Source organism: Naumovozyma castellii, chromosome 1, assembly GCF_000237345.1.
Source record: "Naumovozyma castellii chromosome 1, complete genome".
NCBI lineage: Eukaryota > Fungi > Ascomycota > Saccharomycetes > Saccharomycetales > Saccharomycetaceae > Naumovozyma > Naumovozyma castellii.
Genome location: NC_016491.1, coordinates 2,379,443 through 2,401,320, shown reverse-complemented (window position 1 = coordinate 2,401,320; position 21,878 = coordinate 2,379,443). Strand labels below are relative to the sequence as shown.

The 21,878-nt window shown below is 36.9% G+C and overlaps 10 protein-coding genes across 10 annotated transcripts; 3 read left to right on the top strand and 7 right to left on the bottom strand.

Annotated features, from left to right (window-relative positions):
- Window positions 1-47: 47 nt before the first annotated feature.
- Window positions 48-2,183, bottom strand: SIZ1 (SUMO ligase SIZ1; the record flags this gene model as incomplete). Its single annotated transcript, XM_003674100.1, has 1 exon — window positions 48-2,183. One exon carries the CDS (start codon window positions 2,181-2,183, stop codon window positions 48-50), a length of 2,136 nt encoding a protein of 711 aa, XP_003674148.1.
- Window positions 2,184-2,497: 314 nt separating this feature from the next.
- On the bottom strand, window positions 2,498-3,139 carry ADE8 (phosphoribosylglycinamide formyltransferase; the record flags this gene model as incomplete). The annotated part of the gene is made up of 1 exon (XM_003674099.1): window positions 2,498-3,139. The coding sequence occupies one exon, from the start codon at window positions 3,137-3,139 to the stop codon at window positions 2,498-2,500; it is 642 nt and encodes a 213-aa protein (XP_003674147.1).
- A 670-nt stretch (window positions 3,140-3,809) lies between these two features.
- On the top strand, window positions 3,810-7,586 carry TRS120 (TRAPPII-specific subunit TRS120; the record flags this gene model as incomplete). The annotated part of the gene is made up of 1 exon (XM_003674098.1): window positions 3,810-7,586. One exon carries the CDS (start codon window positions 3,810-3,812, stop codon window positions 7,584-7,586), a length of 3,777 nt encoding a protein of 1,258 aa, XP_003674146.1.
- A 636-nt stretch (window positions 7,587-8,222) lies between these two features.
- PDR15 (ATP-binding cassette multidrug transporter PDR15) lies at window positions 8,223-12,854 on the bottom strand (the record flags this gene model as incomplete). The annotated part of the gene is made up of 1 exon (XM_003674097.1): window positions 8,223-12,854. The coding sequence occupies one exon, from the start codon at window positions 12,852-12,854 to the stop codon at window positions 8,223-8,225; it is 4,632 nt and encodes a 1,543-aa protein (XP_003674145.1).
- Window positions 12,855-13,457: 603 nt separating this feature from the next.
- On the bottom strand, window positions 13,458-14,192 carry MRP20 (mitochondrial 54S ribosomal protein uL23m; the record flags this gene model as incomplete). The annotated part of the gene is made up of 1 exon (XM_003674096.1): window positions 13,458-14,192. The coding sequence occupies one exon, from the start codon at window positions 14,190-14,192 to the stop codon at window positions 13,458-13,460; it is 735 nt and encodes a 244-aa protein (XP_003674144.1).
- A 366-nt stretch (window positions 14,193-14,558) lies between these two features.
- On the top strand, window positions 14,559-15,074 carry RPB7 (DNA-directed RNA polymerase II subunit RPB7; the record flags this gene model as incomplete). The annotated part of the gene is made up of 1 exon (XM_003674095.1): window positions 14,559-15,074. One exon carries the CDS (start codon window positions 14,559-14,561, stop codon window positions 15,072-15,074), a length of 516 nt encoding a protein of 171 aa, XP_003674143.1.
- Window positions 15,075-15,198: 124 nt separating this feature from the next.
- On the bottom strand, window positions 15,199-16,848 carry DIT1 (Dit1p; the record flags this gene model as incomplete). Its single annotated transcript, XM_003674094.1, has 1 exon — window positions 15,199-16,848. One exon carries the CDS (start codon window positions 16,846-16,848, stop codon window positions 15,199-15,201), a length of 1,650 nt encoding a protein of 549 aa, XP_003674142.1.
- A 962-nt stretch (window positions 16,849-17,810) lies between these two features.
- Window positions 17,811-19,289, top strand: DIT2 (putative cytochrome P450; the record flags this gene model as incomplete). Its single annotated transcript, XM_003674093.1, has 1 exon — window positions 17,811-19,289. The coding sequence occupies one exon, from the start codon at window positions 17,811-17,813 to the stop codon at window positions 19,287-19,289; it is 1,479 nt and encodes a 492-aa protein (XP_003674141.1).
- Window positions 19,290-19,549: 260 nt separating this feature from the next.
- URH1 (trifunctional uridine nucleosidase/nicotinamide riboside hydrolase/nicotinic acid riboside hydrolase) lies at window positions 19,550-20,563 on the bottom strand (the record flags this gene model as incomplete). Its single annotated transcript, XM_003674092.1, has 1 exon — window positions 19,550-20,563. One exon carries the CDS (start codon window positions 20,561-20,563, stop codon window positions 19,550-19,552), a length of 1,014 nt encoding a protein of 337 aa, XP_003674140.1.
- A 415-nt stretch (window positions 20,564-20,978) lies between these two features.
- HPT1 (hypoxanthine phosphoribosyltransferase) lies at window positions 20,979-21,626 on the bottom strand (the record flags this gene model as incomplete). Its single annotated transcript, XM_003674091.1, has 1 exon — window positions 20,979-21,626. The coding sequence occupies one exon, from the start codon at window positions 21,624-21,626 to the stop codon at window positions 20,979-20,981; it is 648 nt and encodes a 215-aa protein (XP_003674139.1).
- Between the last annotated feature and the right edge of the window lie 252 nt (window positions 21,627-21,878).

Here is a 21,878-nt window from a genome sequence, read left to right as displayed (position 1 = left end):
ATTATTTTTTTTCTATAATATGCATAAATTTATAATTGTTACACTACCTATTCTTCTAGTGGCCCACTTGGAGAAACATATCCTGTAGTATCGTGAAGGTGATTGAAAGGGAAAGTCGGCGGCAGTGATCCAGCCGTTGAAGTGGTTGAAGACATAGATAATTGTCTCTTTTGAGGAAGAATTGCATCTGCGGAGCCAGCATTGGAAAACTGTCTCCTTGGAATAAACGGTGATATAATTGGTTTACTTACAGATGGCATCCTCGAAACCACAGATGTTGACTCTGGCAAATTGGGCTTTACAGCAATGCGAGGCAGTGATGGCAATGGTGGAAGAACCAATGAATGTCCAACGTTGTCGGTCGTGTCTGTGCTAGAAGAGTTCCTATTTTCTTCAAAAAAACGAAAGTCTCCGTTAGAATCTTTTATTATATTCGTAGTATTTCCTCCGTTTGAGAGAAGAGTCTCTGTTGGCTCTTTATGTTTTTGAGATGGTGCCGTTATAATGACAGTTGATGTTGTGGATGGAAATCTCGTATTCCTTTCCTCTCTGCTTATATGTGATGAAGGGTCGCTGACTTCATTTGAACCTACTACTTTTGTGTTTAAAGGTGTCCTACCCAATAAATTAGGTACATTTTCCTTGAATGGTTCGATAAAATTAATACTGTCTTCGGCCCTAGGATGGGGTTTCGTGGGCGTTGCCACCGCTTCATTTACACTTGGATCTAACGTTTTCCTGGCAACATTATTGTCTAAGAATGGATTTGTCACTCGGATTGACGTTAGTTGATCTACCGTTTCTCTATCATTTTGTTCTCTTATCTCACTATCGTCATCACTATCTAATGATATAATAACTTGTTCATTTGACTTATTGTCGGAGTGTTTTTGAACGTTTTCTTTCGGTATTACTTTGTCAGGATGCTCATCTTTAACATCTGACTGTGAAGAATTGCTCGTCCTGTCATTATCATTATTGTCATCTTCCACTTTACAAGCAACCCAATTACCATCTCTATCTAACTCAACTTGCTCAACTCTCTCGTCACATGTCTTCAAAATATTATCTACGAATTCACTAATTGCTAAATCCTTTAGCGTTATTCTCACTTGACAGATGGGGCATTGCCAGGTTGGAACTTGCAACTGAGAATGGATAAACCATAATGCATCAAAACATTGAATATGCTTACACATGATGGATTTTGCAGGGTATTTCATTCTTGTATAAGAAATTGGGCATTGCAAACTCATTGTAATCGACGTTGTTATGATGTCTGCATCTTCATCTGCATTTAACTCATTAGCAATATAATGTAAAGTGGCCTGTTTGAGAATCTTTGGTTGATGCAATACTTGTTTTAGCAATTCTTCCGGATCAACTAATTCCACAATATAACAATACATCCTATACTCCTGCTCTGTAAATGCATATATTAGTTGCAATATATTTTGCTGATTTACTGGTTTAATGTAAGGAGTTAAATCTGCTGGCTTTGCCGTTCCAATTTTATTTTTTAATCCTCGAACATTATCCTTCACTTGAATATTATTGAATCTGATCTCATTACGTAGTGGGAATTGTATAGGCTCATTACCACGAGATCCCAATGGGTTGTGCATCCCACTAAAGAGATACAGTTTATATTTCCCATTTCTTTTAAGTAAATTCCAATCATCAGCATGAAGGTAGAATTTAGCCATTGCAATTCCTCTTTGATTAGTCACACGGATAGGTTGAGCTGTCTCAGGAATCAATTTCTTTAATTTGTAAAATGGGCATTCTTTGAAATGCATAGTATCCACAGCTGGTTTTGCACTGTAAGTACTTGTTGATAGTGAGGTGGGACTGGATGCACTAATTTCTTCAAAGGTTTTCCCCAACTCTAATTGTCTATGCACCTGTTTATAGTTCGGCACAGGTAATGATCGTTTTATATATGCTATCATGATTATTATGGCTTGAGGCCTCCACTTATCTATATCGCTGCCTGTAATGGCATTATTGATGAAGGTTCTCAAAATATCCTGTACGGCAGCTTTACGCATTGATTTCCCAATAGTAATTCCAACAGATTTACACACAGATTTTAGTTCTGGTACTTTAAGCAATTCCATCTGGGTTACAGCAGTTTCAATTTCCAGTCTCACATTATTCAAGGTGAGCGCTTCACTATTCATTATGACTAATTAGACAGTATATCTAGATTACCCTTTAGATCTTGAATGCAAGCCTTGACTTTTCAACTGTTCCAATGTTTACTCGATTAGCTTTGCTAAAATGGAATTTAATCATTTCATGTGTATGATTTAAGAGCACATCAATATCTGCTATGTTCTCTGAAAAATAACCGCATTGAGCTTTGACCAAAGAAAATAAAAATACCGGATCAAAATATCCGTGTATTTTGTGCCGGGAAATCAATAACAATATGTAACTTAAGATCTAACATTGAATCTATAACATTAACACTAAATACATATACATATATCTATCAGTTATCTTTGTCTTTCAATGCTCTAATGGTAGCTTCGACAATGGCTACATGCTCTGCTTCATGAACTCTATTTTCGTACTCTTCCAACGTCTCTTCACCCGGTTTAATAACTAATTCTTTCACCACCAAAGGTTCACCTCTATCAACTTCCTCGATAACGTAATGGACCATACAACCCGCAGTCAAAGGTTTGTTCTCTCGTTGACATTTTTCCCAAGCCATTTCAATAGCATGAGTGGTACCATCAAAGGCTCCCGGTAAGGCAGGATGCAGATTAATTATGGGGATACATCCAATCTTTGACAAGAAGGTGGACCCCAAGATCAATAACCATCCGGCACAGACAATCAAATCAGGTTTATCCTGCAATATGGCATCTGCCAAATCTTTTTCGTATACAGTACGTGCATTTGCACGGGCTTCTTTATCTTCCTTGGGTATGTCCCTAGTGTAGGGGTAAAGAGATTGTATTTTTGTGGGGATGCAAGCATTAGTAGCTCGTGTGAGCCCGTAGGCCTTCTTACTTGAGGATACGACAGAAACAATCTTGGCATCACCTAATAAGCCATCTGCTTGTGCGTTTATTAACGATTGGAGATTGGAACCTGAGCCTGAGATGAGAACCGTAATTCTTGACATGCTTAATGTATTATAATGGCGTCCACAATGACCTGCAAAATATACAATACGAAACAGTAGAAGTGAGTGAATGTCTATATAATGTTATTGTTGAAACTTTTATTGTAGAAAACCAGAGTCAACCGCGCTTATTCTCGCGACTCTGTCAATACAAACATCACTGATGGGCTAGTTATACATGATGAGTATGGTATCCTGAAGAGACACAGCGTGCTTTACAGTAGATAGTATTGATATTTGTGGAAGAGCTGCTTGGAGAAAATATCTATTAAATGTCTCGTAATCCCGCTGCAGAGGGGAAGAAAGTATGAAATTTCCAAGATGAACACAACTTTCTCCATAGTCACCATGTTGTAACCAGTTGTAATTCTAGATAGGTCGTTAAATATACCAACACTCAATGTCAATATTACTTCTATATAGTGCAGTCAAGCCATTAATAGTTTTCCAGTCTCATGTAAATATACGTAGCAAGCGATGGAGTTTCTCAGTAATGGAAATTCACATTAATCGCCAAAATATCTCTATTTGGCGTCAATGATATATTAAATGCAGAAAACGAGCAATATCGAGGTTATTGCCCTTGTATTATAAATTATTAATCCAGTCACATCAATCCATTACCACTGCACTCGTGGAATAATCATCTTCTCGAGCAATTGGAATCGCTATGAACACTTTGACGCATTATTCAAGCTATGTAGACCCTTCGAAGATACGAACGTTAATCGTGCCTATCGGTAAATGGAAACGTTCTGAATTTAAATCTGCTGTTTCTCGATTGAAGGGGTTTAATGAAATTCGTCTTTTAGACATTACTCCCATCGATAGTCCTTTGTTTACCCCACAGGGCTTCCCAAGTGGGAGAATATTTTTTGATTTTGCAACAACTGCTCATGCTGATGAGTTAGACATATTCCTGTATGATTTTGAACCATTTAGGAAGACATTTATAGTTATTGGTTTGGTCAATGATGCAAGTGATCCTGAGCTAAATCTCAAAACGTTGAAGTCTAAATACCAAACACCAATATCACATAATTTGATCTACACATCGGACATAAAAATAACCAATCCAAACATATTCTCTGGTCATTTTGATAAGGAAACTAATTTGGAAACTGTATTATGTGATATAGGGAAGAATTTTTTACAAGCATTAAATCATTACTACACATCATACAAGCATGTTACATTACGATCTCCAGGTACCATTGGTGGAAACTCTGTTTTAAAGACGACTTTAGCACGCCAAGTCAATACAACAAGTACAATTGCAACATCATTATCATCTAATGCCTCCAAAAATAAAAGATTATCATCCTTCGAAATGACCACTAATACCTTAAAGAGATCTGCATCCCTAAAATTGGCCAATACCCTCTCCACATCAGATACCAGATCCCAACAAAGATCAAAAGGCAGACAGCTGAAAATTCTGGGTAATTTCCAATTATTAGCAGGGAGATACGTTGACGCATTATCAAGTTTCATCGAGGCTGTGTCACTATTGCATAAGATCAGAGACTATATATGGTTAGGATCAGCATTGGATGGGGTTTCCTTATGTTTTATCCTATTATCATATCTGCAACTTTCTTTCCAAGTTCCAGAAATAATTACTTTACTATGCCCAGTGGAGACTAACAACAATAATACCAGTAATGATAACCTCACCAAAGAGAGTGAAACAAGTTCTCCACGAAATAGTGTCGTATTTAATCAAATGCAATCACCAAGAAACTCAATGGCATTTCAAAACAACCCAGCACTTAATATTGACGTTGAAAAAATAAATTTACCTTTACTAATAAAAGCTATCTGTGATAAAGTTATATACTATTATGAGTTGAGTTTGTCATCTACGAGTGAATATGTGCCACAAGTTGTCTATTGTAAGATTATATTGAGAACGTTAACGTTTATGACCGCTTGTAAAGATGAATCTGGTAAGACACTAACTCACGAGGTATTAGGAAGCATTATCCAAAATAAACCACCTATAACCAAGATAAACAAAGAAGAAGGGATCTTTAATAATGGTGACATATACCATTATGCAAACAGATTATTTGAATTGCAATTAAAAGATATGAACGTGGAGGCTCAAGCAGATGTATATACTACATTAGCAGAAGTGTATGGATCACTTGGCTTTACACGGAAGCAATGCTTTGTCCTTCGTCTACTATTAGTAACATTCTTGCAGAGCTCGGAAAGAATTGCTTGGTATTCCGATTATAGAGATTTGCTAACGAGAATGCTAAAGCTATATGGAATCACCATAGATGGTTCCAATCTTATCTCTGTGGCAGATGGCTGGTATGATCTTCAAATCTCGGTTCTACAATTATGTCTTACAGTCGCTGAAAGGATTGGAGATAATGAATATATAGCAAAATTCTCCTTATTTCTATTGACAGAGTATGGACAAATTTTGACTACTTCAGAAGAGCAATATTTGTTCGAACATTACGTTAGCCCATCTATAAAAAATGGTTTCATAAAGAAATACTGGGATTCATGTCTTATCAGAGATATTAGCATGAATAGAATTGAATTAAACGAATCAAATATTGAAAATAATGATGTCCCATTAGAATCTGTAATCTTGGATGAAAAATTACCAAATAAAAACTCCTCTAAAATTGATACACACGAAGTTTTTAACCCATTCAAACAACTTACTTTAAAATCGAAAGTCACAACTAAAAAAAATGAATCAGGCCAGCCTACGGTATTTGTAGTGGGGAATAAGGCGGAATTGGTGATTACAATACAGAATCCATTTAAATTTGATATTTCTGTTACTGCTGTGCAGTTTACTTCTCAGACGATTAGTTATTGTGAGATTGATACCAATGATCTATCTTCTGAGAATCCTTACGTGATTAAAGCCTCTTCTACACGCCAGATAACGCTTAATACCAATATCAAGGTACCCACTTTTCGTGATATACACATCATTGATTCCTTAAATATTTCCGTTCTTGAACTTCCTATGGAAAATTTTAAAATAATAAACTCAACGAATAATAGATCTAGGAAACTCGATTCGAACACCGAAGGTCCCGGTTTCGAATATGGAACCACGAAGATCAAAATATTGCCTGAACAACCCGAATTACAATTAATCAATACTTCTAAAATGACAGGCAATGCGTGGATGATGTTAGATGGAAGCAAATCATCATTTAAAGTTACGCTAAGGAATAAATCTCTGAATTGTAGTATAGATTATTTACAATTTACTCCAATTACGAATATTGAAAAATCACTAAAGAATGATTATTGGAAAAATATGAGAGCAGATGATTTATATTCTCTTGAATATGAGCTAAATTGGTTACGTGAGAAATGTGTTACTCTTTCTAATGCACCAAAACAAATGCAACCCAATGAAGTGGTTGAATTTAAACTTCAAGTTGATTTAACAGAAGCTCCTTCAGATTTTTCTGGATTTGATCTTCTGGTTCAATATGGAATGAATGCGGAAAATAAGTCTTGCGTCTATCTCAAGAAATTCCATATCCCGTATAGCGTAACATTAAAAAGCTCAATCGAAGTCTCTAATATTGATATTATCCCACTGAGTGATAACAATTTTCCAAATATGAAATCAGTCGATTGGATAGACTATATTATAAAAAAGCAGAAGAAGCTCAAGACTGAGCAAGATGATGAATATGCGTTACTACTACTAGACATGAGAAACTCGTGGATCGATGCCATATCGTTGAACATCGAATTTGATGACTTTAGGAGTACAGATCATTTGGTGGAGGCTTCACACACATCCAGAATCATAATTCCTATCAAAAAGATCGATATTGAGAATCACAACTTTGCTGAAATGCCAATTCCAAAATTAACGGAGGGACGACAGTTTATTCAGAGTGGCATGTCCGAAGATGAAGAAAACAAAATGAGAGAACAATATTGGTGCAAAGAATATGTGTTATCCCGTTTAAAATGCTCCTGGAATTTGTCTACAGATAACTCTACTGTAGGAACAGTAGGGTTCAGAAAATACATCGAGAGGTTAGACTCCAGAATGGTCACCACTCTGTACCAGGGTAGGTCATTATTTGAGATACAATTGGCAATTAGCGATCAAAAAGTGAGTGTTGGGGAACGTGTCACTATAAAGGCAACTTTAAACCCTTTAAAAACTAAGCATAGTGATACAACACAAGCGATTGTCTCATTAAATTTCATGGTTTTTGATCTACATTCTTCAAAATTATTGCCAAAATCCAATAGGAGGATATTATACAACGGGGGCTTGACCAGACAGGTTAGCACATCCAAGCATGCTGAGGTACCATTAGATTTAGTCATTATAGAACGGGGGACTTATGAAATCTCAGTGTGCGTGACAAAAATAACCCACCCTGATGATGTATTGCAGTTCAGTACCAGAGCGGTGACATTTTGTGCTGTTTAGGTGAACTATAGATTTTACATATAAATTATTTAGTAAATTTATCGCATTCATACCACCATATCCTCTCTGGCATATGAAGAATCCCCTTTTAATGGTACCAAACAAAGATGACAAAAACATTTTTGTGTTAAGAGTAATCCTTCAATTCAAAGTATTCTTAGTTGTATTACGTAAGTAATATATATTAATATAAATAAATACCCAAAGGGTCCAGCAGTCAAAGACGTCTCAACATGGTAGCTTATATACGTTAGCATATGACAGAGTGTCCAATACAATGCAACCCCCTACTTGCATACTAAGTGGTCTGACACGTCCGGTGATCGATCGGATCGTGTCCCTCCGAAGGTGGCCAACCAACGGTTACCCGTATTAAAAGACTTATAACAAACGGTTATGGATACTGTGTAATAACGCTAACATTTTGTTACATTTAATTTTTTTTGTTATAATAAATTAGTTAACATAGAATAGATACAGTTCGTTCATATATATAATAGAAAAAGGGACATTATTTATGCCAATCCAAACACACAATATCTAGTAGATTATTTGGATGCACAAACTTCATAAAATTTTATAAAATAGTAATGGAATGATGGAATAATTATGCAATATTTTGACTTAGAATGTTTATTAAGCTTCTTTAGTTTCAGATGGAGTTTCTTCTTTTGTTTCAGTTAAACCCTCCTCTTTCTTTGAAACAGTTTGTTCCTTTACTTTACCATTGGATTTTGGAACTCTTGCTAAGTAATAGAATAGAACGGCACAGAAATAGTTAATGGCAATATAACAAATAAAGATACCCCAGTTTCTCCATCTTCTTGAATATTCCGAACTAACTGTTTTCAAGAAATCATTGGTATAGGAATATTGGCAGAAATGGCATGCATCTGTAGCAGAAGGGTCTGATAAGTATCCTGTCCCGGCCATCTTAATATATGGGGCCATGTATGTCCCACAATTCATACCAGGTGGAGGGGTAAATTCGACAAATTCATATGATGAACATTGTACATCAACATTGGCAACACCAACAGATAGGAACGCATCAATCAAATATGTTAAAGGAGAAACTCTATACATGAAAATCCAGAATCTTGGCATAGCAGATGGAGTAGCCATAACACCACAAAAAGATAAGGCCAAGGTAAACATTAAAGAAGCCATATGGGCTGCAGTTTCAGCAACTTCAATGAACGAGATTGCAGCAATACCCATAGAACCAACATAGACAAAGAATGCCGTAGACAATAACCAGTATAATGCACCTCTTTCATGTAATTGACCAGCAGCTGAAGCGTTCATGTAGAAACCAATTGCATAGTAATAAATACAGTAGGCAATGGTTCCAGCAACAAAATTCCATGGAATTTCAACAACAATTTGCGATAATATAAATGCGATCCAGGAGAATGTTCTTGATGGACGTTCTCTGGCTTCATATAAATCTCTTTGTTCAACGAAACTTGGCAAATATTGTTGCAAAAGTGGATTGAAAATAACAGTAAACATAAAGGTGGATAACATTTGATTTTGTAAACCTTGCATGGACCTATCTGCTTTGAAAAATGTAAAACCAATAAATGTTTCATTGATAACAGTTAAAAGATATTTGGACCAAAGATATGCAGGAGATCTCCAATATTGTTGGAATAAACGTACACTGACTAATTTAAATTGATACCAAATGGTAGTAGCAAATTGCTTATGTTCTTCTGCTGTAGTTTCCTTTGCCCTCTTTGGTAATTCTTGTTCCATCCAATCTAATTCTTTTTGAACAGCCTTATATTCATCTGAGGCTCTCCAGGCTTCGTGGAAATCCTTAACAGCATGAGAACCAGGAGCAGCACCGATAACTTCCAACATCCATTCGGCTGGATTAGCTTCAGGTGGACATTTCTGAGCGCCTTCCTTTTCGAAATAATCAATCATTGTTTGACAACCATCACCTAAATCACCAAAATAGACAGTTTGTCCACCCTTTTGTAAGAATAATAAACGATCGAAATCTTGCATTAATATGGCTGAAGGTTGATGAATAGTACAAAGAATAGCTTGACCATTTTCTGCTAATTTTCTCATCAACTGACATGTAGCCCAAGCAGTTTGTGAATCTAAACCGGAAGTAGGTTCATCTAAAAAGACCAATAATTTTGGTTTAGCAGCTAATTCAACACCAATGGTCAATCTTTTTCTTTGTTCAACGTTTAAACCTTCACCTGCGACACCGACGACAGCATCAGCGTATGCTTCCATTTCTAGAATTCTAATAACTTCCTCAACATATTTATTCTTCTCTTCAATACTAACAGCGGCTGGTTGACGTAAATACGCTGAAAATCTTAATGATTCTCTCACAGTTGAAGTTTTCAAATGCAAATCTTGTTGTTGACAATAACCAATTGACCTTGGGAAAGATTCATCACGTAACCTACCATCAACATAAATATTACCAGTAATTGTACCCATAGTCACTCTTTCAGCCAAACAATCCAATAATGTAGTCTTACCAGCACCTGAGGCCCCCATTAAAGCGGTAAGAGTACCAGGTTTAACCCAACCATCGACATTATTTAGGATACGTCTAACTTCCTTTTTAATTGGAACATCGTAACATAAATCTCTCCAATGGAAAATAGCCTCTGATTTGGAAAGACCCACCTCAGATTGAATATCATCATAATTTATAGATGAGTCATTTAACATATTTTTGTCAGTAGTATTAGATTCAGTAGCACCTGCAACAGCCTCAATATCATCTGCATCATGATGCTTTTGTTTCAATGTACCTTGCTTTTTCATCTTTCTAACGACACTTTGTGGGAAGATTAACATTTCACCCTTTTGCTTGGCACCTTCATTATATTCACAAAGGACTAAATAAACAAAGAAGAAAAACACGACATAAGCCATACCAACACCAAATCCACGCCATTTATGTTTATGTTGATAACCATAACTTTCTCTTAAGAAAAGATCACCACTGACAAAATCTTCACCAGGGACGGCACCCACAGCGGCGCAAACTCTTTCAGTACCTGTTGCATTTACGTATGGTGGACCCATTGGAATATATTGAGCGCAGGGGAATTTTCTATCATGGAATTCGTTAATCATTAATGATTCGAAAAGGTATGCTAATGGATTAATATACCAAATCCATTTTGACCAACCTAACATTTTTGTTTCAGGAATGGCAAACCCTGTATACATGGAAATAGCTAACAATAGAATAGATGCCGGTACCATAGCTTCTGATAGAGTCTTTGTTAAGGAACCGATACATCTAAATAAATGTGATAGGGCAAATGTTGCAACGATACTGATTAAGAAATAGAAAAAAAATACACCACCATCTCTCTTGAAATTGACTAAAAAGTAGTAAATAATGTTGAAACAGACGGCGGTAACCAGTTTGGGAGGTACTTCTGAAAGCACTGAGGCAAATGCATCAGCACTTGGATGATATAATGAATATGTTCTATGCTTTTCTGTAATGGGTCTTGCCTCATATAGGGAGAAAATTTCCAATAGAGATGAGAATGCGTTAAATAAGATGGCAAAAAACATAGCAGCACCACGGAAATAAAATGTAGATGAATCACCTTTCTTTTGCACTTTGTAAAACATGGAACCCAAGATGAATGCCATAATGGAATTACCAAACACTTGAAACAATGTGACACTAGCACTTTGTTTAATTCTCCAATAATTTCTAATTAAAAGGTATTTCACTTGCATCATGTAACTGACGACATATGGAGATGAAGGTCTTGCTCTCTTTGATTGTTTGGCAATATGAGCCTCTCTAATGACATTACGTTGTTCATCCTGATTAAGATTCAATTCCGCATCAATCTGTTGCATTAACCTTTGATAATCTGGAGAATGTAGCCAATATTCACCCATTTCCTTTGGAGTTTGTGGGATTTTCTTACCAGCTTTTAACATATCTTCATTTAATATTCTTTCTGCAGGTGACGTTACTGATGTTAAGAAATCTGCAGTAGTTTGTCTTGGTGGACACACGTACCCCATATCTTCGAAGTATTTTCTACCTTCAGTGGTTGGACCATAATAAATTTGATACCCATCATCCAGAACACAAACTTTATCGAAAAGATCATAGGCATCCTGTGAACATTGGTAAATAGCCACGGTAGCTGTACTATCAGCGATGGTAGCTTGCGTTTTCAAGGCACGAATAAATTCCAACGCGGTAGCGGAATCCAGACCTCTTGTAGCATTATCCCAACATTGGAACTTGGATCCACAAATGGAGACTTCAGCGATGGAAACACGCTTACGTTCACCACCGGAGACACCTCTGACCAGATCATTACCGACTTTAGTGTTTCTTGTATGTGACAACCCATATGTAGCCATGGTTACCTCTGTGACATGATTTGCATAATCTTCTCTTGTGACGTCTTTAATTCTATTACTGGGAGTCTTTAATCTTGCTACAGTCAATAAAGTTTGATAAACGGTTAGATGAGGTAAATGAATATCTGATTCAGCATTATAGACGACTTCACCACGATAATGCTTCCTAATATCCTTTGGAGACAACCCACTATAAGAGATGGTGGAATCCTTACTCACTTCGAACCCATGGGTATTAGAAGAGATTGATTTTAAAAGGGTGGTACACCCGGACCCGGGTCTCCCCAAGACGACTAATAATTCACCAGCGTTTAGGATCCCATCCATTGGTTTTAAGATTTGGAAAGTATCCCCCTCTCTTCTTGGTGCGACCATTCTATAAAAGAAAGTTATGATCTTCCATGGCATGTTAATGACGTCTGATTGATAAGAGACATCAGCGGAATCACCGGAAGCGGAAAGGTTTTTCCAAACACATCCTAAGGAATAAGGTTTATAAAAATCAGGATCAGATTTGGCGATATTAGCCATATTTTTCACCCATGCTGTACTTGAAAAATTATCACTTGTGGGATCCAATTTTTCATTATAGCCAGGGGTATCGGGACTTGTATATACGGGATTAATTCCCGGAAGTCCCGTTGAATATATTGATTGTGAATCAGAGCCTAAGTGAGAGGATGAAACGTCCACGTTACTTTCGGATTGATGTATGGAACTTAGTTGAGTTAAACTTCTTGCCAGATCTCTAACTTGATCCTGCACCGTGTCATCAAACCCCATGTAAGGATGCTCGGAGGAGTTATTTTCCACGGAGCTGATGTCTACCAGAGCGGATTCATTCTTGGATGAAGCAGTAGAATCCGTAGTTTCGGGCATATTTGATTTATTTTGCAGTGAGCTCGACGAATATGCTTTAGAGATTGATATTTTTAATTTATTTGAAATTTGAAATTTGAAATTTTAATGCTTAGTTTAGTTATCGTTACGAAGCTATCTGTCCTATATTGAACAAGGAGAGCTAGAAGCGGCGAATAAGATATGGGACTAAGTTTGTATAGTTGTATACCAGGTATTGCTCGAGCAGAGTTGCAGAAAGTAGTGATTGTCTATATATATGGAACGAACTGTTTGTCGAGAGGGAGAACTGACATACATATGTAATTGGACACCTACAGAATGGGGGAATTGACCCGCAATGCTATTGTAGTGTGTATTGTGCTCGAGTATTGTAGGGGGCGGCTCTTGCCTCCGCGGACATAAGGAAACTCCGCGGAGCCTCCCTGCGTTTGGTGCGGTGTGTGGGTGCACACCCGCGGACAGCGCGCCGGCGTTAGCGTTCGCTTAACCGCGGGCGTTACCCGCTCGGGCTGCTCGGAGAGGCTGAATGAATGAGTGTATTTACTATTATTAACATGTCTACCTAGTGAGTTAGTTAGTTGCGTGGTTACCGCGGAAAGCCAAGACAGGTCCCGTTTCTCGCTATAAAGTTCCGCTGTTCGGAGTAGCCCCATCCACGTACTGCTGCAAATTGTTCAACCGTGCCATGAGTTTCTCCCGCTGGAAATACTTGCGCTTATCGTTATCCAGCTGCTTCTTGAAGAACTTGGGAATGAAGGGTTGCGCCCCTAACCCGTAGGGTCCCAGCACGCCGCCAAACGCTGTGGAGGGCTTCAATTTATCCGAACCCTCTCTCTCCATGGATTCTCGCTCCAGTTTCTTCATTTCCTTATTGTACTCCGTCTCCCAGAGCTGGTTGACACTCTTATCGGGCTCCTCGGGCCAAATAAACGGTTCCTCCATATCAATCGTCATCTTCTTGATCTGAGGCCCCCTGAACCGCGCCCTCAAACGATTCATGACATTATACGTACCCGGTAGTAGCTGCGTCGTAACATTCATAGCTCTTAAGCCATACAGATGGTAAAGGTAATCCCTCAAATCTAACTTGTTAAAGGACTTGGGAACAATAAATTTGGCCTGGTATGGTGTATGCTTCGCGTTGGGTCGTAAAAGAATCACTCGAGCCTTCGGGAAATATAATCGATTGTGACCAACTCGGAAATGCTCCTTACCCTCTTCAATACCTTTCCTACTCAAATCAAGAATACGTTCACTAACTTTCTTGTTAGTCTCCCCGCGAACATTCTCATTCAATATTTCAACCCCCTTGGCAAGTATCTTACCGGTACTCTTGGTCGTCGTCACACGAGGCATTATGTGTTTACTCGTTTCTCCTTTACTCTGTCTGTCTGTCTGTCTCTCTTGCAGGTTTGGTTTCCACTTGTTTTCGCTTTTTTTTTTGGAACGGTATTTCCAATAAATTCAAGCATTACCCGCATCCCTTGATTATTTCATTTTTTTCCATTTGGCAACGAAAAATTAAAGACGACTATTAATTTCAATGAAATTTCATTGCAAAAACACAATATTTCAACAAACATACATACTTCAATACTTCGACCCAATCCCATCGCTGCCACCTTACCCCAATTAACCGTCCCCTCACTGCATTACTCCATCGCTTCCGTCCGGCCGTCCCCTCCCCAACAACAACAATATACACATACCAAAACAACAACAATGTTTTTCATAAAGGACCTATCATTAAATATAACCCTCCACCCATCATTCTTCGGTCCCCGAATGAAACAATTCCTAAAGACAAAACTACTACAAGAAGTAGAGGGCTCCTGTACGGGGAAATTCGGATACATCCTCTGTGTCCTAGACTACGACAAGATTGAAATCGAACGTGGGAGAATCCTCCCCACGGATGGATCTGCGGAATTTCAAGTCAAATACAGAGCCATCGTCTTCAAACCTTTCAAGGGTGAAGTAGTGGATGGTACTGTGGTGTCTTGCTCGCAACATGGGTTCGAAGTCCAAGTGGGACCCATGAAAGTGTTCGTTACTAAACATTTAATGCCCTCGGATTTGAATTTTAATGCAGGTTCTAATCCGCCAAGTTATCAAAGTTCAGAAGATGTTATTACTATAAAGAGTAGGATTAGAGTCAAGATTGAAGGGTGTATCAGTCAAGTCAGTTCCATTCATGCCATTGGAAGTATTAAGGAGGATTATTTGGGTGCCATTTAAATCAAATTACATTGACACATAAAAAACATACATACATATATATAAATAATCTCTGTAATAATAACAATAATAGTACTAAGAAAGCAAAAAAACAAAAAACAAAAAACAAACATTAACTTCCCCCCTAAGAACATCCCGCCTTAGAGGGTAACTTTTGAATAACAAAATGTCCACCTTGACCTTCTTCCACGCTTGTATCATTCCATCTACCATCATAAAGCCCTTTTTCAAGAGCATCTTTGATGATTTTGGATTTACACAAAACGAATTTCTCCTCATAACTCGTCCCCTTTTCATCATGATTCTTCTCAATAACTTTAGTGACACAATTATGCCATGGTGTAGGAATATGTAATAAATCTTCAAATTGAGGCTCGGAATTCTTACCAGTCACAGTATCATCTGATAATTCTTTGATGATCCCACATTGATCTTGTGAAATAACTCGAATGCCAAATTTAGGTCCATTATTCTTATGAGCATGAATGGAAATTCTCAAGTGATGTGGGAACATTAATTCCACAAGATTGGAATACGCATCATTCCTTCTAATCATATTAAAAGCAATCTTAGATATGGTCTTTTTAAATTTCTTCTTGGAACAATCACGGAAACAATCTAATGATTTTAGATCTTCCATCATAAATTTAGAGAAACCTCTATAAAGGAATAACCTGGGATGATTAGGAAGTGAAATGTCATGTCTTAAACGACCATCATCAGTATCACAACCTTTCATTAAAATTTGTCTCGAAAGATCAGATTGAGGACAAATCTTAGTACCTGTATAATGTAAAACTTCAGTATCTTGAACCCATCTTGCATTAAATTGATCAGCAGCTTCACCAGTGAAAAAAATATCATTCAATCCACAAAATCCAATGTAATCAGTGTCCATATTAGGATAAGATTTAGCAATAATATTCTTATAAAGTGCATGTAAGTTTTCTGTATATGAATTAACAGTATCATCATCTACACCAATACAATCCGAAAAAACATGCCCATCACTAACAATCCAAAACTTAATACCAGGTGAATAAATTTCCTGGAAATCACAAACACATTTAATTAATCTTTTCAGGGCCAATTCTTCACCCTTATCAGGTAATGTACTATTAACTTTATCCAAATTGGATGATTTACATGGGAATGCGGGCAAGATACATTCAATTCTTAATTGACGATCAGTAAAATATTTGACTTTTTCAATGAAAAAATCACGACCTTCAAGTTCCCACAAATCATCCTTGGTAGTATTCTTCAAATTAGCAGCAAAATACTCAGCAAATAATTCATGATATGCAACTCCTGTCTTAATTATAGGTTTTTCATTATATTTCAAACGAGATTGATCTAAAATATGGAAAATAAACCAATCATTGAAAATACCTTCATTGTCATCAATAATAGAAACACAACCTCTCGTTTGAACTTCATCATCCTTTTGAAATTCAGAAACTCTAATTGGTACACCCATTCCATTTGTGAAAACATCTGCTATATTTTCTGGAAGATCATACTCGATAACTTTAACTGACTGTGTGCCACGATGAGGTTCCACAGTTTCCAAAATATTAACAAAATCATTCCAGTGTTTGGATACCACAATAGAATTCTTTTCACTAATGTCGTAAAGCGAATTTGTCAATGGATTCCTTGAATATATGGCCAACACTTTGCTGAAAGTAGAAGAATCCCTTTCAATTGGAGGAGAACAGGATTGGTCTTCCTTGCTTGATGGAGACGATGTTGGTGATTCTGTAACGGTCATTTGACTTTTGTTTGTTAATCCTTTATCACAGCAAAAGTGGAAGGAATTGAGCTCACATACTACTTAACGTTTGAAGAAAAAAACCAAAAAGTATGCCTAAGGCCTTTTATAACAACGATTAATTAATTAATCACTGGTGCAATCAATTAATTGAGCTTCTTATTGGAGAAGCCACCAATTCTTGGTGATGGCGTCGAACAAGCTCCGTGGTCAGGAACGACTGCAGAATTTATCGGCCATTCAACTTTTATCTAGTGTGCAGAAGACAGTATTTTTGTTTAACTAGTGCCCTTGATTTACAGCAAACATTGTTAATACTGAGGTGAACGGAGTAATAATTTATGCCAAGTTAGCAACCAACAGCAGTAGGGGCGGACATTGACGTACGAATAGGAAATAAAATGGAAGGCCAAATAAAAAAAGCTTCCACCATGTTCTATTAGATCAATAAATAAAAAGTTTTGCAGCCAAGAAACATCTCAGGCATGTACGAATGCATGCTTACATTACTTGAAAATTTTTGGTGTCAGTGTCATCGGGGTTGTAAGTAATCTAGATTTTGAGCCATCGTAGCGCCGCTCCTGTTGTCGTTTGAAAATAGTCGGAAGTGCGCGGAACAATAGGAATAAAATGTTATATTTTTCTTACTTTCTGGGCCAGGTAAACATGTCAATTCTTGAAATGTCGTTGTAGGTGAGCGAAAACTCCCTCCACCATTAGAAGTATGGGTGTTTCTCCATAAAATTGAAAGGTAAATTCGGTTTAAAAGGAAACCATCCATCGAAGTCTTATTCTGCCGTTAAAATAGTATAAATGAAACATTAAATTTCTTATTGTTTATTTGAAGATTCTTGATAACATCACAGAAGTAATTCGTTTCTTGAAAGTTGTTTTAAAAGCTTTCATAATTGTCTGTAGTTAACACTGGATTTTCAAACAATCGCTAATCAATTTCAGCATTAATGCCAGCGCTAAGAGTTATACTCTCTCTTTTGATAGTATTAGTTGGGTATGTCATCTTTAAAGTGGTTTGGCCTCCTTTGAATTTTCCACGAAACATACCAACCATTCCATGCTATGTCGTTTTTCTTCCCATAATATTTGATATTGATCAAGTCGACATCTATAACACTTACATCAAAGTACAGATGGAGAAATATGGAGCTGTTAAGATTTTCTTTGGGTCTCGCTGGAATATCTTAGTCTCAAAGCCGGAATACTTGGCTCAAATCTTCAAAGAGGAAGATGTATTCGCGAAAAGTGGGAATCAGAAAAAAATTCCATATAGCGCCATTGCCGCCTACACAGGTGATAATATAATTAGTGCCCATGGAGACGTTTGGAGAAAATATAGGTCTATTATGACAAATGGTTTGCAACATTTCAAGGAAGAACCATTTATTTGTAATGCAAAGAAATTTTGTGGTTTGCTAAGAAAAAATAGGGGACCAACGGGAAACGTATTAATGGGCCCACTAATTCAAAGATTAACATTAGACAATATATCTCAAGTTGTGTTAGGTTTTAATTTTGGAACTCTATCAGAGGAAACAAATGAGCTCCATCAACATTTAATTAAGATTAAAAAACAAATATTCCATCCATTCTTTTTGACCTTCCCTTTTTTTGACATGTTACCTATACCCTCTCGAAAAAAAGCCTTCCAAGATATTTCGAAGTTTCGAGAAGTGTTGGTTTCAAGGGTCAAAAATGATTTGATTAACAACTATAAATTTGAACAAACTAGTTATGTATCGAGTGACCTCATTAAAGCTTATAACAATAATATCATTGACTATAAACAGTTGACCGATAATATTGTTATTCTGTTAGTTGCGGGACATGAAAATCCACAGCTTTTACTTTCTAATTGTCTTTATCTTTTAGCAAAATACCCGAGTTGGCAAAAATTAATTTGGAAAGAAACTCAGAATATTTCAAACTATAAGGATTTGAATGAGTTGCCATTATTTAATTCTTTTTTATTTGAAGTTGTCAGATTGTATCCGCCTTTAAATATCATCATAAACAGAAAAACCAACAAGAAGTGTAGAATGGGGCAAGATATTATAGTACCCAAGAATACCTATGTTGGTTATCATAATTTTGGTGTGACGCACAATCGGAATGTATGGGGAAATACAGCCGAGGAATTTGATCCGAGGAGATGGGGTACTAATATCGCAGATATTATGATTGCGTGGCGGTCAAGTAAAAATTCTTGTAAATTAACTTCCTTCCATGGTGGAAGAAGAGCCTGCCTGGGTGAAAAATTAGGTTTCGTGGAAATGAGGATTTCTATATTTGAGATAATTCAACAGTTTGAATTAACTCTTCCAAAAGAATGGAAGGAAAAGATGACGCCTGCAGGGCCATTATGCCCCTACAATTTACAATTGAATATCAAAAGCAGGGAAAAAGATGTGGGAGTTTGCGAATAGAATGATAATTCAATTTAGTTTTCAACACCCAGAAAATGTTTCCCATATTTTTTATGTTATCCAGAACGCTTTTTATAAGATCTAACTACTGCTCTTTCCCTTTGTATTATTAAAAATGTAAAAAAGCTTCCCCTGCAACACTTATATTATATTTAAGTATATAATGGTTTTATATCAACATATTTATGTGGTATTAACTTTTCTATGCTACGACATGTTTCCGTAATCTCGATTTTACTTAAACACAAGCCTTTATCTCTTTAAATCTCAATTGTTGACGTTTTATCTACTTCCGTTAGTGCAGCTAAGACTTGTTCCCAAAAAAAGGGTATGTTTAAATGCAAACCAACGATAGTTCCAGTTTTTCCCTCTTTTGGATAATCTTTTATTGAATAGGTGCGACCAGCATCCGGACTCCACACATCATCCACAACATTAATATCCATTCGTTTATAGTCGAATTGAACATCAGAATGTGAACTCCATCCAAAAAACTCTAATAGAGGCATTAGGGTTAATGGATCATGAACTGGTGGACCTTGATCAAAACCTTGTAGATCCTTATAAGTGTGGCGGAAATATTGAAACAATTCAAAGAATAATCGCCTTAAGTTAGATGAGCCGTCTCCCAGAATCTCTTTGTCTATCGTTTCCGTAGCAATTGCTGTATGCGTTAGATTCAAAGGCACCAGAATACATTTATCTTTAACGTGGGGGTCATGAAATACAAAGTTGGCTGCGTGTGGGTCTGCCCATATATTGAACTCTGCCGAACAGTTAATATTCTTGTTGCCAATATCAAATCCACCCCCCATTATACTAATATATTTGATTTTCTCTTTCAAATATGGTTTGTCTCTTAGTAATGTAGCGGTAGATGTCAAACAACCGGTCGAGAGAAACGAAATTTCTCCTTCGTTTGTAAGTATTGCTTCTTCCATTGCTTCCAGATATGTCTTGTCGTGCTCTAATGTGGATATGGGTATAGGAAGTAATGAGGTACCGTCTAAACCAGATATTCCATGAATATCTGGGGCATACTCAGCCTGACGAACCCAAGGTTTCTGTGCTCCTCGGTATACAGGAATAGATTTACCCATTGCAGTCAATAGTGAGCATGCATTGTAGTATGTGTTTTGTGGCGTCGAGTTACCATAGCAAGCACTGACACCTAAAAGCTTAAATGCTGGATGGAAACATGCTAGAAGTATAGCGATTGCATCATCGTGTCCCGGGTCACAATCAAGCCATATTGGTATCTTTGAAATAGTCATGTTTCTTTGGTTGATGTATTGGATGCAAAACCTTGTGCTTTATATGCTTATAATTTCCAAATTGATATGTTTTTATAGATTTTATGAGCGTTGGGGGTGACAGGAGCTGTGAAGGAAAATTCTGTATAAGCGCCACGCCGTTTGAGAACGTTACGTAACAAAAACAAAGAGCCAAGAAATATATTCAAACTGAAAAGAAATTAATGGTTAGTTATTATTAAGTTCTTGGAATGTTGATGGTAATGATAAAAACAAACTAGAAGCAGAATACGTCAAGGAAATAATTAGGAGAAAAATGTATGCTTTACATAGTAGTATAGCTGATCTAATAAAGTTTTCTTAATGTACATTTGTTATATAATCTCCTGGACTAAAGGTATGAGATAATTGTAGTGCTAACGTAATAGTGGGTAACTCAAGGCATGAAAATGTCATTGCCTTGTTCTATGGCCATCTTAGTATGGTATACAATATCAGTAGATTCCCATGGGTATGCATACCATTGGTCGGGAACAGTCTTTGCAGCGAAATAACGGTTTTCGTCCTTAAGAATTTCATCTGGAAGGTCAGCCTTCTTTGGTTTTAGCTTATCGTGTAGTACAAAGATCCCAAACTTGGTTTTCTTTTCTGGATTCTTCTCTAGATCGATACCTTGAGCTTTAGCTTGATCAGCGGCATCCTTCTCTAATTCACTTAAAGCATAGTGAAGAGTTGTACGGGTGTCATCAACTTCATCTACAATAAGAACATTCTTACCAACTAGATCCAATTTACATTGCTCGTAATCAATCCATTGTGTTCGTTGAACAGTGACACCTACTTCTTCAGCGACTGAGCCCACTGTGTTTAAATCTTCGTATAGGGAAAGTATGATGGCAAAAATTCTGATTGTTGGCACACCTGGTTCCTTTAAAAACGTACGTAGAATTCTTGCTGGAATAAACCCACCCCCACCAATGGCGATGATTAGATCTGGCTTAAAATTCTTGATTTTGGTAGCAGAGACTTGACATAATTGATGGACATTGTTATAGGAAATGTATTGTTTTTCGTCGGCTGACATCTTTAGTTGTAAATGAACGATTAGTTAAGTGTGGCTCGAAGGGAGATAAGCGTCCAATAACGATGGAATCAGTTCGAAATAAAGTAAGTTGCTTAAATAAAGATAACTAAGAAAGATTATAAACTAAGCGCATCGACTGAATCGAAGAAGGTTGACGAAAAGAAGTCAGAGATGTGCAGTACTAAGAAAAACTTCGTAGGAGTTTAATTAAATTCAATTATTTTATATATAAAATTTGAAAAATTGCCGTTC